The 16,088-nt window shown below is 41.2% G+C and overlaps 1 protein-coding gene across 1 annotated transcript; it reads left to right on the top strand.

Annotated features, from left to right (window-relative positions):
- Positions 1–2,530: 2,530 nt before the first annotated feature.
- Positions 2,531–15,415, top strand: LOC147432346 (MLO-like protein 9). The gene is made up of 15 exons (XM_086491562.1): positions 2,531–2,943; positions 3,487–3,544; positions 3,631–3,821; positions 4,867–4,983; positions 5,067–5,127; positions 5,695–5,780; positions 6,590–6,664; positions 7,044–7,132; positions 9,026–9,075; positions 9,169–9,209; positions 9,291–9,464; positions 9,564–9,599; positions 9,735–9,802; positions 9,931–9,991; positions 13,534–15,415. The coding sequence occupies exons 1-15, from the start codon at positions 2,830–2,832 to the stop codon at positions 13,741–13,743; spliced, it is 1,431 nt and encodes a 476-aa protein (XP_086347688.1). The 5' UTR covers positions 2,531–2,829; the 3' UTR covers positions 13,744–15,415.
- The last annotated feature ends 673 nt before the right edge of the window (positions 15,416–16,088 follow it).

The following is a 16,088-nucleotide window of genomic DNA, read 5'->3' on the forward strand; positions in this document are numbered from 1 at the left end:
GCGCGCGCAATGTCAAAAAAGAAATGTTTAAATAAATATCGGATGTAGCCTCCTGATTCTTTCCTTGTAGAAGTAAAATTTGGATCCCGCGTCCCCAAAGAGTTGGTCTAATGATAAGGCTTTGGCTTCTCAACCTACCAGTTGTGGGGTCAAATCCCTTGTTAGGCTCCCTCTAGAGGCACACCTTGTGCTCACCTCGTGTTCACGTTGCTAGGGCTCTTGCCCTTGAACACTCAAGTGCATCATCCTCCTTGGGGGGGGGGGGGGGGGGGGGGGTACTCGAGGAGGAGGTTCCTAGCTAGTTGCTACGAGTTCTCTCCGTCGTTCCTAGCATGTGGTGCATCAATTAGGTGGCCATGGTGATGCCTACGGGTGGCTCTTGCCAGATGGTACGCGACCCTTGCCCCTAACAATGTGTCATGGCTAATATTTGGAAAGGATAAGCACCTCCACCCATGGGCCCTGTGGTATGTTGTTAAAAAAAAAGGATTCCTCACATTTAAAAAATAAATCAAGGGTGCCTTATTATTATTAGGAAAAATTACCAAAATACCCTTGTAATTTGAAAAAAATCCTAAAATACCCTTGTGCTATTTTTTTCAAGGAATTGCTCCAATTTCCCCAAAGAGAAAAGAATAAACACAATTTAGAAAGTTGTTAGCCAAAAACAATCACCCACATACCCAAAAATGGTAGCAATTGCGTGTGTTGATTTCGAGCTATTTTATCTCTTAAGTCCATAATAGGATCGAGAATCAACATTCTGACATGCTCAATCTGTTGAATAGAGTGCTTTGTATAGAAACTTGTAAAAGATTACCGTTTTTGCCCTGCTTTCTATTATCAGAAGGGGTAGATTGGGAATTTCAAGGACATATTGAGAATTTTAGTCTAAACTTGAGGGGTATATTAGGAATTTTCACAAATTTGAAAGTCATTTTGGTAAATTCCCATCATTATTTTTTGCCAATGTGGTAGGGGGTACCAACTGGGCTAAATTCGATAAATAGGGGAATTTCAGTTGATACGAGGAGGGGGGTGGAGGCCGTGCAAGCAAGAGGCGGAAGAGGGCGCAGAGACCATGCAAGTAGAAGGTGGAAGAGAGGGGACAAAGGCGGGGCGGGGCGGTCGGGGGGGGGGGAAGCAAGAGGCGGAGGCCGGGAAAGAGGTGTACTGAAGTGGTGAACATATTGTTTTTGGCTTTCTAAAAGAAGCCTTAGTGTTGAGTCGAGTTAGGCATCCTTCCAATGTTTTCAGTGCCAACGATGGAGACTCATCTTAGGGTAAAGGGGCCAACTTAAGGCCGCCTAAGCGGCATGGAAGATTGCGAAAAATTTGCTGCACCAAACGAATCATGCAATGGCACAGTAGAAGGCCTGTGCTCATCGCTACAACCAACAAAAAGCTCAATGTGAACAGCTCATCATCGACGTCGCACAACAGCAAAACATTTTCTATGTGTAACGAAAATGGCTGCGCAAAGCAAGCCGCTGCAGGGTGAGAAGCGAGCCAATGGGCCAGCAAGGCTCGATCTGGCGATCCTACGAAGGAGGTTTGACCTCACTCAGGTTTACCACAACAACACTGGCTGCTTGATGGCTCATGACTGGTTTGTTTTGGTCTTGCTCATTGGGGTAATCGTGCCCCTCTTTTAGGGGGCGGCTTTTTAATGGGCCCTTTACCCTAAATGTTGATGTAGTTTGTCAAATGGGTCCCTTTCATTTCATAGCCTTACAGGGCTTTTTAAGACTTTGCCTTGTTTATTTTTTTTGTCCTTGCTCATCTTATATTATTTTCAACATGAACACACAATTTATACTTGTTCTTTTTTCTTAGGATGCGATTACATTGCTTTTATTTTGTGTACCTTTTTATTTTTAAAGCTTTTAAAGAGTAAAGAACTTTTTTCACAAGAACAAGCGATTATGACTCTCTCTCTCTCTCTCTCTCTCTCTCTCTTTATATATATATATATATATATATATATAATATTATTTTTATTTCCCTCATATCTTGATTTCCTTTTTGGAAAGCCATTGTGAAATCTCACCTTGTTTTAAAAGCTAGTGTGCAGAGCTGTTAGCATATGGTCGCATTGGCCGTTGTGTGTAGGATAGAGAAGACAAAATCCTCATCTCCTGCACAAGGGGTTGAACCCCTCTTTCCTGAAAGAAGGGGAGCGCTTGTCTTGAGACAATGATGTTGAAGAGGAATCTTTGGAGGATTCCTTGTTTAATAAATTGAAAGGAAGCCAATGGTAGATGGTCACGACTCTGGGTTCATTTCTCATGGAAACGATCAAACGTGCATTGTTATTGTGGGACCTGGGTCTCGACTCTCTACGCTTCAGCATGCATTCGGACAGAGACAATGATTGAAAAAAATGGTCTTTGTGGTGCATCATGCATGTCCTCATTTTCTTGTTGGAGGGTTTTGAAATTTGGTGCTCGATCATTGGTGCTCGTTCGCGAACTGTAGCACCCAACTTTGAAATTTTGAAATGGCACTATATATTCATGTAAACATGTACCCAAGCTTGCTGCCTGGAGCTTCACAAATACTACCTGCAGGCTTGAGTGCGAGAAGATATTGCCACTTTCTGTTGGAGCAGAAACAAGAGATTACACAGAGAGAGCTAGAGACTACAAAAAGAGAGTGCGCCGCGCCCAAGAGACAGCTAGAGAGAGCAGTTCCTTCTCTCTTGCTCCTTCAAGCTTGATTCCACAGAAAAGCAAGAGATTTCTCAAAGAGAGTGTGCCCAAGAGACAGATAGAGCGAGAGCAGCTCCTTCTCTTGCTCCTTCAAGCTTCTCCAAACGGTTTAGTTGTTATGGCTGAAGAACAAAGCCTCCTTTACACACCCACATGGGCCATATCTGCCACTTGTGGAGTCTTCATCCTCAGCTCGCTGTTTGCAGAGCGGGCCGTGTACTTCATTGGCCAGGTATGTACCTGTGATGAGCTCACAATTTTTTCTTTCTATGTTCTAACTCATGTTGACAAGTCACACCCAACCTGTGCAAATGCAAGAATCATGTGGTGTGTGTGCTCCTCATACGATTTGGAGCTAAGTATGGCATATTGCGAAAATGTAGCATGCAACAATGTGCTTTTGCGGGGCTCAAACGCCTTTATTGGGCACTGCTGCAGGTGAGCATTGGTATCACAGTTGGTATGAGCGCCACTATCACTGTTGGTATATACTGACGCTCAAACCAACACCGCTCCGTGACCCAAAAGATTCGGGTATCGTGCGTCGGCACCTTTTTAAGTGTCTAGTAGCTAGCTCTACAGTGATTGACCCCTGGATGATTTAGCTTTGATTGGTACACTAGCTTTCTGATTGAAAAATAAATCTTGCATTTTGTTGAAGCAGATTATAAGAGCATATATACGTTGCATTGCAGCAACGATTTCTTGTCATTAGAGTTGGTTGCTATATTTTGATACTCACCTACTGTTGAATCCTCATTGCCTTTTTGCCCAGATCTTGGTGAATTACAAGCTAAAAGCACTGCAAGCAGCCTTTGAGAAAGTAAAAGAAGGTAAAACTTCTTAAACCAATCTTTGTGCAGGCTCATTTTCACCCATTCACACACATTATTAGCCTGACGATGTTACTTTCCTACAGAGCTGATGATGGCCGGGTTTATTTCACTTGCTCTCACGCTTGGGCAGAATAGCTTCTCCAAAATTTGTGTCCCAACCAAATTGACTGCAACTATGCTGCTTTGCAACAAGCCAACCAATGGCACCACTGATGAAGAAACGATGACACAAACTGAGAGTGCACCGGCAGTCCATTCTTCGATCTGCAAAGAGGTGAGTCTGTTACATCACTTTAGATACATTTGATTATGAAAAAGTGTCAACATGTATGCCAGTTAACTGGCTGTATCTCATGTTACCAACAACTATTTTACTATCAAACGTCTGCATGAATATTAGAGAAGCAGCAAGTGATAAGTCACCCATCATTTGGTTCATGGTGATTGAATGCCACCTTCTGATGCATGACTGCGTGTATGGGTTGCGGGAGGAAGACGCATACCAAGAATCAGCGGTTTGAACACCAAGGATAAGCCAAACATTCTTGCCAAAGTCAGCCTTTCTATAGATTATGCAGATGTAGAATTTGCAGAAAATTCATGTACATGACCTTGTATCTAACTCTGGACAACTATCGATCGACAGCTGGGCCATTGTAAGAACAACAAGTTGCAAGTTACGCTGTATTGACATGAAAATCAGCAAAATAGCATATGCAATCCAGTAGCCTGTAGAGTAGGAGGGTTGACTTGCAAACTCATGCTAATTATGCTCTTGGATGACCACAATGTCAGCCCTACATGTATGTTCATTGTGCCAAGTTATCCTCCATTTGTCATTATTTAATAACCCACACACATTGTATGTGAAGCATTTCAAGGAAGATGCATTTATACGATTTGTACAAAAGAGTCAATAGACCAAGAAATCAACCTGAGGTGCCCACAGGCACATCAGTACCAACTCCGTCGTGTGGCGAGCATGCACACACCCACAAAGAGCTGAGGAGAAGAAATAACTAATGGCTGAGGGGGTAGGTAACTAGGTGGGGATGACAAGGTCTCACTAGAAAGTACACCACAAACTTCTTGCATGTGCGAACTGTGTGCATGTGTGTGTGCACATTCATTCACAGATGCGTGCTTGTAATGGACACACGTCATACAACACTATCAAGTAAGCATCTTTTAGCCACAATTTGCTAGCAGGGCCGTAGGGACTCTTGTAATGCAATCATGTGGGCATCAAGTGTTTGAATTTTTTCTCTCATGCAAAGATTTACATTTCAGGTTGAGACATCTCTTTGTTGGTTTTGTAGGGTTATTCACCCTTCATGCCTTTGGAAAACTTACATCAACTACACATTCTGATATTCCTGCTCGTGACAACTCACATTGTGTGCTCTTTGATCATTGTTGCGCTCGGGATGTGGAGTGTAAGAAATCAGTGTTTTGAAGTCTTTATCATGAAGCATTAACATGAGGAATGGCTTCCTTACTAGTTTCATACTGGTTATAGGTCAGTCAATGGAAGGCCTGGGAAAGTAGAGCCCACATAAAAGCGGAGTTGAGTGTTCATGGTAAGGCCAGTTTTTTTTTTCAAGAGCTAATTTGGTGCACTTTTTAATTTAAAATTGTTCTAACGCGAACCGGCAGATTGCGTGGAGGTGCTTCTCAGTTGGCACTTACCAAAGCCTCTCTTTCTAGCTACTCTCTAAGTTATGAAATAAAAATAGTCTGTTTTTCCGAGAGGCAGATAATAGTCAATCACATTGGCAGAGCTGGTGAAGGGTAATCAGATGTATTGATATGGAACACATGTAGGGTTTTAAAAGATAGCTTTTTAGGAGAGAGCCTTGCAAAGTAAATTTGGAGATTGAAATGAGGCTTATACAAGGATAATCTTGCATTAAAGTATCCAGCAATAAAGCATGTCCGCTCATCCCTAACTGGCTTTATGAATAGATATATCCATTCAGTGTCAAGGGTTGAATTTTTGCATTTGTCAAAGAATATGAGAGTAGATGATCTCTACCTGAGTCTGGCTAACACTAATCTTTTTCCAATGCTAACACTATAATGAATCCATAGCGAAGGGTGTGGTAATCCGTTTTCAGTAATGAGACTCATGCTTTGTATTTTAACAGATGGCGTGCGACTTACAAGAGAGACAACCTTTATGCGGGCCCATGCATTAAATAAGTGGAAGACAAATACATTCATGTCATATGTGGTATGTTTGTTTCAGTTTTCTTTATCTTCCTGTTTCCTTTGTTGTTGAACTGCAGGCAATCAATTTAAGGTACTCTAGCTTGTAGATTTTTGATTACCCTTGACATCAAAAGTAGAGGGATTTAGACAAAGAGAGGATAAACTTCCTTATTCCTTGACAAAAGGGAGCAAGAGCCTAATGCTCAGTCACATGGAATGGGTAAATGAAAATGAGACCCGCAAGGCCATCTAAGAGGGAAATGACTTGCTCTTTTCAATGAAGCAGATCAGACATGGCTTCATATAGTTATATTTTGTATGTATCCTGCAAAATTTTGTTTAGGAAGAGTAAAATGGGAACGAGAAATGGGTGACTTTGGAACTGGAGTCTGGAACGGAGTTTCCTTGTGAGTATCGCCTAATATTATGTGAGCCTTTAACTACAGTATATTCATGTGTCATCAAGTGCTGTGTATGACAGATAGCCGCGTATGTAATCCCCTCATGCACATTGCATCTATTTACCCTCACAGCAAGTCGTAGAAAACAGCATGTGTAAGGCTTGAGTGCATGTTCTTTTAAAGCCCTGATTAGATGATTTTTTAAACTCTTACTCTAATGTTTAGAAAAGTTTTTGACAAATTGTCACTGTGCTCTCCAATTCTGTTGTTATTGTAAGTACTGTGCGCCTTTTCTTGACTTCACCAAAGACTTGCAAACTTAGCTAGTTCATATTTGTTTCCAATTAGAGTGATCAAATGAAGCTTACCTTTTGTTTTCGTGCTTAATGTACTTTTTCTGTCAAAAGTAATTGGCTTGTTGCTTTTCTAGGTTGCCTTTTTTCAACAGTTTCACAATGTAGTTCGCGAAACGGATTACCACACCCTTCGCTATGGATTCATTATGGTAAGACTTCCTCGCTCCTCGCTAACTATTTTTGTACCAGGGACATTGATTATTCATTTTCAAGTCAAGCTCTTCTATGCTCTCTTGACTTGTGTGAGACTTGAGTTTACATATATTTGCAAGTTTGTATGCTGTAGCATAATTTTGATTCCTAGCAAGCTCCACAAAAAGAGTGCATGTATCTGTGTCGGCCTGCATGTGCCCAAGCATGCATGCACGTTCCCAGAGGTTCTTCCTTTAGTCAAGGCCGCTGGTGCATATGAGTGTCACTGTAGAAAACACCTTTTCACTCTGATTTTCTTTGTTTAAGTTTGCGAAGTAATTTATGATCAATGGTGTTTAAACAATGCTTATGTTCTTTTTTTCTCCTGTGATCTAGAGCCATATGCCAAACAATGCTAGTTTTAATTTCCACAAATACATTCGACGGTCTTTTCAAGATGATTACAAGTACGTAGTTGGCATCAGGTATGTCCCCCAAAATCGTAGATTACTTTATTTCTAGCACTGAGGCATAATGTTTCAATAAATGATGATTGTGTAGCTATCTTAGAAGCCTCTATGTGTAATCCAAAACATATATCCCGACATGATGAAGTTTTTATTGATGCTTCTCACCAAGTTGAAGTATCGTATTTTCTAGCTCATCAAGGGCCTTCTGTTGATAGTCTCTTGATCGGAAGGCATTGCAGAAGGTGATCTTCAGAGCCTTACACTCAGTAAAGGGGGTCTCCCCAAACTGGCTTAAGATTTGTCGGCAAGGCTATTTAGTGTGGAGGGAAACAAGACCGGATAGGCATCCTTGTGGTTGAGACCTCGATTTCTGCAGTGAGACAAGCTGTCAGACATGACCATCTGCATCTTCAGTGGACTGTCCCTTGAATGTGGGAAACTTGATGTTGACTCTTGCCAGGACAGAAGTTAGACGATGCTCCATAGTCATATAATTTGAGGGGATAGCAAGAGGGAGAACAGGTGAGCTGGAAGGGGATACAACAGGCAAGGGGAAAGGGGAGATGGCGGATGTAGGAAGGGGTAGGGGATGACTCCTAGATGGAACAAAGTGTTGACGCCTTCTGTGATATGATTGAAGAGGACTCCTGGCTCTTCTTAGATTGCCTGGTATGGGTCATACATGGGTTGCTGATGAAGAGGTACTTTTAGCCAAGACTGCTAGTCCATCTTAGGTGGTGAAGTAGACCAGCTGGGCAAGTAGATCAGCTTAGACCAAGTTGACTGCTTGGCCGAGTACTGGGCCAAGGCAAGCGTTGGACTACTTCTAGACCAGTACTGGCCGACCATGTGGTGGTTGACCCTGAACGAGCAGTGCACTAGCACTAGAGGTACCCTGGACGAATACTAGACTAGGTAGAAGTTGACCTTGCAGGGCTAGAACCCAGGACGAGCTCTGGACCAGGATTACTAGTAGACCAACTTGATACAGAGCAGCTGTGTATGACAACCTTGAGGCCAACTTTGAGTGAGATTTCAAATGCGGTCCCACTAGGCGTGCCAAAAATGAGAGCACATATAGAAGGAAAACTGGGTCATGGGGTGTCCCTCAGTGAAGTGTGGCATGTGCACAAGAAACCTCTCAGAAGAAAACCACAATGCACATAGCTAGCAACTGATTGACAACACACTATGGAAATAGAACAACAGGAAATGGACGGAAACAGTAAACTCTATGCCTACGTGAACTCTTGTGCTCAGCTCCATAAATTCAAACCCTAACTTTTTAACATAAAAATAAACATAAATTTAAAATTTAAAATTTAAAATTTAAGCTTAAATCAAGTTCTAAATGTTACATTCTAAAAACTAAAATTAAATAACAAAAACAATGCAAAACTTCAATCTAATAAAAAATAATGCAAAATAACTAAGAGCATTCAAATATACCTTTTTAAAATGTATAAAATTTCAAATAATTTCAATGATTTAACAATTACTTATGAAGAAAACGATCTTTTTTAAATTTCCTTTGAATTTGTATGCATACATATTATGTGCTTGTGTTTCACTATATGCATGTAGACCTGGCCACATTAAAGATATGATCCCACTGTATTTAAGGTGTCTTTTTTATTAACATAGACTTTTCCCGTCTGAGAATCATGATCCAACTATTCCTCAACACCAGTCTTACTCTATAAATGCCCAGCTTGGAGAAACTGTATGCCAGCTTTATACTGCTTTTATGCAATCAGATGAAGTATAACTATACTGGACTGAGTCGTATTTCAAGGATCATAGAGCAGAATTTGTTTGATATCTCGGGTTTAGCTCTTTAATGGTGTTTAAAGCAAACCACTTGTAGACTTTTGTGTAAACCTTATGATTTATACTTCGTGTGGACAGACCTGGACTATGGGTTTATTCTCTTATCTGGTGGCTGCTCAATGTTGATGGTGAGTGATTATTTGGACCCTTTCGTATGCATTACTGCATGTAGATGTTAAAGTTTAAATGCTTAGCCCGGTTTACATTCCCTTCTCTTTCAGGTTGGGAGAGTCACATTATATTCACTGCCGTGCCCTTGATTGTGAGTTCTCCAGAAAATGTGGTAGTGATTTGTTATTTCTTGTGGTGATGAAATCCTTACTTATTTGAAGTTTTGGAACAGCTTGTCCTTGCAATAGGTACAAAATTGCAGCATATAATTACAAAAATGGCAATTCAGTTCAAAGAGACAAACCCCTTAACAGTGGGGATACCAAATGTTGAACCAAATAACAAGCTGTTTTGGTTCAACCGTCCACAATTTATTCTCTTATGCATCCATTTTATACTATTTCAGGTTTGCACATAAAACCTTCTTAGCTTTGCTTACTACATTGCTTTAAATTAAGGAATGTCTAGACTCTGCAATACTATGAACTTTTTTTTCTGATGACAGAATGCATTGGAGATTTCCTTTGATGTTTGGACTGCAGTAAGTGCCATACAGAGCCTTCTGAATCTCTAGTAGATATAATAGTATGAAGAAATAGCTTGTAGTAGCTTTACACATGTCTTTTACATACAAACATGTGCTAGTCTCTAAGTAAACTTTTGATTGTTCATCCAGATCACATTTCCTCCAGATAACTGTTTGTACCGACAACCAAGCTTACTTATAGGTCGCATTACTATCGGGTAAGTCATGAGCAAACCAATTCACATTAAACTACTCACATCACTTGACAAGCCAAAAACTGTGTGGTTACCTCCAAATAATAATTTCAACTGTAATGCTCATTGAACTTGCTGTGGCTAAAATGCAGGATTGTTGTACAGATGCTTTGCGGACTTATTACCCTACCGGATTATGCACTTGTATCTCAGGTGTTACTTATATTCTTTTTCCTTGTCATTGTCTTGCCATTATAAATTGGTGGCAACATGAACATTTGATAGTTTGAAACATGAAGCTGTGCGCGACTGCGATAAGGAAAATGATGATTGTAGGTCTGAACTGCCAGAATAGCAACCGCAGATTTTCCCTTTTTCCAGTGAAAATTTTTATTTCTACTGAAAACGTATGCAGCCAAATGTTCGGAGGTGAATATCATATGGTAGATGGAACTTGCAAGCTCGATGTGGCCCTTTCTCTGAACCTGAAAAAACGCCGCTCATAGTAACTGCATCCTGCCTGAGGTCCCTTTGAGATGACCATACTCATGATGTGAAGTGGCAGCCTTAAAGGCTAATCAAGCAACTGTAGCTTTTATAGGCCTGCAATTACAATCAGACCAATGTAAGTTCTGAACGAGCCATGAAAAGGACCTTGCCTCTGATTTCTTTAAGAACTCGAGAAGAGGTTATGGTTGTTGATGGTCACCAGTTTTGTGACCCAATCTTGAGCGAAGATGTTGGCGGATATGCCTGTCTTAGAGTTATCATGCGAATGGATGAAATGCATCTTATCCCACGAATAAGCCATGAGCCCATGGATGGACTTCTTCCTAGTGTCACTCCACCCATGAGCAATGAGGGTGACACAGTGGTTATAGCCCATTGCCGATTGATGTTGTGGGTTGCTTGCTCCACAGTACGCTTTCTCTATCAAGAAATTGCCTCAAAGTGCCTTTGAGGCTGGTGCCAGGTGGCACATTGTTGGAGCCACACTTCCCTATTCTCTTCGCCGTAGCTTTGAAGTACGCCTGTATTTGGTTGTGAGTTCGAGTTATCTTAGGGTCCATAATTATGGGTCCTAGCCTCTAGGGGCTGCAAAATAAAGACTTCCTATCCGGGAAAATTTCACATGGTTTCTTTCAACCTAGTTTGCTGGGCACTACGTAAGCTTGGACAATCATGACTCATCTATTAGAGTTCCACCTTTTGTATGTTTGTTCTCTCGCATCTCCAAGGTGCGGTATAGTAAGGAGTGAGCTGTTTTGTGTGCCTGGTGTTGAGTGAGATATACATTACTCTCTACTCCTGTGTTGCCATCTATTGTCCCTAGTAGGCAGACATCTTTCTCCGAATGTTGATGTGCCAAGATGCTACCGTGGCAGCTTGTATGGACCGCTCATGACAATATGGCAGGTCGTAGGACAGTGCTAAGGTGGACTTTACAGATGGATGATGTGGCATTGGTGCTGTGGTGATGTGGCATTGCTGCTGTGGCAGTGTAGGGTCAGCTGATTGTGGCATCCCTATGGAGGACAAGACCCGAGATGTTTTTGACTGGTTGTGCAGTTGCGTGTGGAAAATATCCCAGCACAAGAGCTGCACCAATGACGCGTTTGAATTAAGTTGCAGTTCACGAGAGGCCAAGATGTGCAGGCTATGCAGACTGAGGGTCGAGTCCGGGGCACATTTTGTCTGCAGCTGTGCTTGTTGCAGTGACACAGCTACTTGTGAGGAGGGACACAGCAATGACGACACCAGGTCGCTTTCGACCTAGCATGTACTGGCACCAAGAGCATCTGTTACAGACAGGGAGTGGGATAGACCATTGCAGAATCATAGCACATCATAGATACTGCTAGAGATGGCAGTAGAGGACTACTGATCCTGCCGAGATCATGCAAGGCCATGTACCACCGCAAGATGGAGGAGAAATATATCTATTTTCTCCTAGACATATAGATATGCATTGAGCCCCATAGTGAGTAGAGCTCCCTCATCTATCTCCCTCACACTATCATGCTTTCTATACCATCCACACACTTTTTTTAAAAAAAACAACACACCAGAGGGTAAGGGAGGTGCTTATCCCTTCCAAATATTAGCCATGAAACATGGTTGGGCAAAGGCCACGTACCATCGGGCAAGGGCCGCGCGTAGGCATCACCATGACCACCTAATTGATGCACCACGTGCTGGGAACGGCGGAGAGAACTCATAGCAACCAGCTAGGAACCTCCTCCTTGGGTGACACACCCTAAGAGGAGGATGCACTCGAGTGTTCTAGGGCAAGAGCCCTAGCAACGTGAACACCGGGTGAGCACAAGGTGTCCCCTAGAGGGGACCCAACGGAGGATTTGAACCCACAACCCATAGGTTGAGAAGCCAAGGCCTTACCGTTAGACCAACTCTTTGGGACTCCACACACTCATTCACACTATCATGCTTTGTATACCATCCACACACTCGTTCACCAATCATACATCATGGCAGAGACTCTTTTTTGTTGATTGTATCTTATCATATCAGGTTGCCGCTGATGATTTGTACATGGTTTTGTCTCATAGCCAGTTCTCTTATAAGAAAGCGTGCCCCCCCCCCCCCCCCCCCCCCCCCTTTCTCCCCCTGCCCCCCCCTTTCTCTCTCTCTCTCTCTCTCTCTCCCCCCATTCTATCAGACTTCAAGGGCTGTTCTTCAAGCTGGCTTCTTCTTTTTAGCTCATTGTTCTGATTTTTACAACAGTTACATTAACTTTTGTATTGGACACTTGACACATTCGATGATGATGTAAGTGATAGGTCTCATAGGTCCTTCGGGCCTTTTGCAGGCGTATAAACATTTCACTTCATTTCATCTCTCTCTCTCTCTCTCTCTCTCTCTCTCTCTCTCTCTCTATCTATCTATATATATGTATGTATGTATGTATGTATGTATATGTATGTATGTATGTATGTATATATATATATGTGTGTATGTATGTATGTATGTTGGGAGGCACTCATTGGTAACTGCAAGAAAAATTAAATATTCCATAATCCTAAACTGCAAGAAGAATCAAATATTCCATAATCAAATATATATCTATATATATATATATATATATATATATATATCTATATATATATATATATATATATATATATATACATACATACATACATACATATATATATATACATACATACATACATACATATACATACATACATACATACATACATATATGTGTATGTATGTATGTATGTTGGGAGGCACTCATTGGTAACTGCAAGAAAAATCAAATATTCCATAATCCTAAACTAGGGTAACGGAAGCTTTTTGTTAAGTATTGTAAGGTAGAGCAAATCTAGACATAGAAATCTTTTTTTCAGCAATTAGTAGCATCTGACCTAGTCAGTACAATGGCATTTTTATGGTAGCTGGAGGCACTGAATTTGTGTGTAGATGTTATTAGAAAGGCATCCATGTGGACAAGATAGAAATGCATGTGAATAAGGCATGTTGGCAACTGTAAGTGCATGTGGATGTGTCTGAGTATGATCAAATCCTTATCATTGCTTAAGGTTCCGTACTATTTGGAATTGGTGCCGGCATTCAGTGGGAAATTAGCTAAGGATATAAACCAGGAGGCTAGGCAGAATGCATGCACTTTGTGTAAGGAAAGATGTGAGCAAATGCCAACAATTTATGTGCATTGAGTCTTGGTATAATTGAAAGCATGCTAAAAGAAATCTTGGATGGCTTTGTGAGTGTAGATGGGCTCAAACGTGAAGAAGGCAATCTTTGAGGAACACATTCGAACGGCTGTAAGGAAATGGCACAAGCGAGCGAAGGCAAGGATCCGCACTGCACAAGACAGTGGTGAAGGGAGTTCTTCAAGGTCCTCACATACACGACAAGCTATTGAGGATGACCCTTCTCAAGAGGATGCTGGCCCTATTGAAATGGTTGTTTCCAGCCTCTAGATTTGAGGAGGCATCCTCATTTCTAATCAAGTGTGCTTTGCAAACCTAAGGGCAAGGCATGCAACAAGGAGCGACTGGCCATTGTTATTTGTAAATTTGGCTGAAAACAGATACTGGAAGAGCATGTGTAGATTCATTTGCAACTCCCAAGCTGACATTCTTAACAGGCTCAAATGTGAAGAAGACAATCTTTGAGGAAAAAATTCAAAAGGCTGTAAGGAAATGGCACAAGCGAGCCAAGGCAAGGATCCAGACTGCAGCACAAGACATTGGTAAAGGCAGCTCTTCAAGGTCCTCACATGCATGACAAGCTAGGGAGGACAACCCTTCTCAAGAGGATGCTTGCTCTACCTGCCACCCTCAATTCTGATCGAGTGTGTTTTCCGACGCTAAGGGCAAGATCACAAAGCCATATTTGAACTTTGCCATCCACACACAGCAGGGAGTTACGGAGTTAAACAAATTGGCGAGCGAGTATTTCTGAGCAACAAAATAATCGAGCAAGTCCATTTAGGCATTCTTTATCACTTACAATGAATTGCAAAGGTGCAAGCGGATTTTCCAATGTTTGTGCTCTCGCTCTCATCACCACAAATATCATTGTCATCAAAGTCCTCTATGATGACTGACACATAGCACACTTCATCCTTTTCTTTGAGAGGCTCTCCTAATTGCAAGACTACATCCAAGTTTTCAAAAAAAAAAAACCACCCTTTAAATCACTGCACAATCATTACTAACATTCCTATTTTACACAATGTCATTTATCATGTAATCAATACACTCATTGTAATCAACACACCCATTCTATGTTGAAAGCCAAGCATGTTGAAAGCTGCGATAACAAAATAATAGCATATGTTGATTCTTACAAGGAGATGCCAAAGATGAAGTAGCATTATTATAGCAACAAAACCATTTGAGATTAGGACACCTTTATGTCACAAATAAAATAATCTTAATCACACAATGCAACTACATGACATTGTTTGAGCTAGTGGCTTTTTAATCATGAAGAACTAATCAATTTCAAAACGCCCCTAAATATTTGAAGAATATATATCTACCTTACCATTATAAAAGAAAATTTAAGTTTTTCCTTCCTTCCATAACCTTTATCTTCAAACTCACTTTTCCTATGGACAAGCCAGAAATACTATTGTCACTCTACTTATGAACAAAATCATCAAGAAAGAAAACAAGTTGTTGCATTCATGACATCAAACATTCATAACATTAAAGAGAGAAATCTATTGAATTGAACAAAAAAAAATCCCCAATTCCTTCAATCATGGAACACACGAAATAGCGCCCGACTTGACGCAAGTGTGAGCGGATGATTGTCGAAACCATTCTGCGTTGACGTGGGATTGTTGCGACAAAGCTGTCGATGCTTGCGAAAAGTTGAGGGCATGCACCTACTGTCTGCTGTTCTAGCACTTTTCACTTGTATTATCCATTTGGAATACATTTCCATATATAGGCTGATCGGCATATGTTCTTTTTTATTGGGATACACATGCCAAGTGCTTTTTCTTGCGGGCTGGCAATAGCATTTGACATCGAGGGAGCTTGGACGAGTAGTCAGCTTCCCTCAAATCTTTCTGGGCTTACAAACTGTAACTTTTATGTACTTGTCCTACAAGAAATTGCACCAAGTCTTCCACATCCTTTTCAATATGCTGGCTAGCAATGATCATGTTATGCATGTCCTTGATTATATTCTGAGTGCAAAAAATTGGCTGCTTTTCGTGGGTGCCCTAGGTTGCAGCTTCATTGTAGCATGTACAACAAGTCACTTGTCTTGTTAACATTAAGACTGGTTTTGACAAAACATGATCTTCAATTGTTTCTTCAAAGTAGCTTTGACTCATGTGCATATGACACCGGACCCTCTGTTTTTGCAATCAGTCCATTGCCCTGCCTCTGCAATTTTTCTAATTGAACATATTCATTCGAATATCGGTCTTGCAAATTTTTGGCACATTGACATGGGTCTTGCTTCTATCCGAGTAGTTGTTCTCAACTCCATTTCCTTCTAGGTGTTTTGGATTCTTGTAGTTTTTCTGGCATTCACACTTTTCTCCATTGGGAGGACTGTAGGTGCCCCTTGTTAGGGCTATTCTCACAGTTGTGTATAAAGTGGAGACAATGACATAAGCATATGGGGGCATTAAAAACCTCACCATATTGGGCCTCCTCTTTGGTATCGTGATAGTGAGTGTATATTTAGAAAAAGAAGACATATTAACATTTTTGGCTCATGCTGTATCATAAGGTGGAAAGAACCTTCTGTGTAGAGTGTGCTACCTCCATCTCGAGTGCCTTATTCACTAACAACGCAT

The sequence above is a fragment of the Adiantum capillus-veneris genome, chromosome 20 (genome assembly GCF_014529385.1).
Source record: "Adiantum capillus-veneris isolate H3 chromosome 20, ASM1452938v2, whole genome shotgun sequence".
In the NCBI taxonomy this organism is placed as follows: domain Eukaryota; kingdom Viridiplantae; phylum Streptophyta; class Polypodiopsida; order Polypodiales; family Pteridaceae; genus Adiantum; species Adiantum capillus-veneris.

What these genes read in the sequence shown, in the direction of transcription:
- LOC147432346 (XM_086491562.1), top strand. Translation starts at nt 2,830, where the DNA reads ATGGCTGAAGAACAAAGCCTCCTTTACACACCCACATGGGCCATATCT. An exon ending in AGCGGAGTTGAGTGTTCATG is followed by an intron (nt 5,128 to 5,694) that starts GTAAGGCCAGTT and finishes GTATTTTAACAG; the next exon opens with ATGGCGTGCGACTTACAAGA. An exon ending in TCCATTTTATACTATTTCAG is followed by an intron (nt 9,465 to 9,563) that starts GTTTGCACATAA and finishes TTCTGATGACAG; the next exon opens with AATGCATTGGAGATTTCCTT.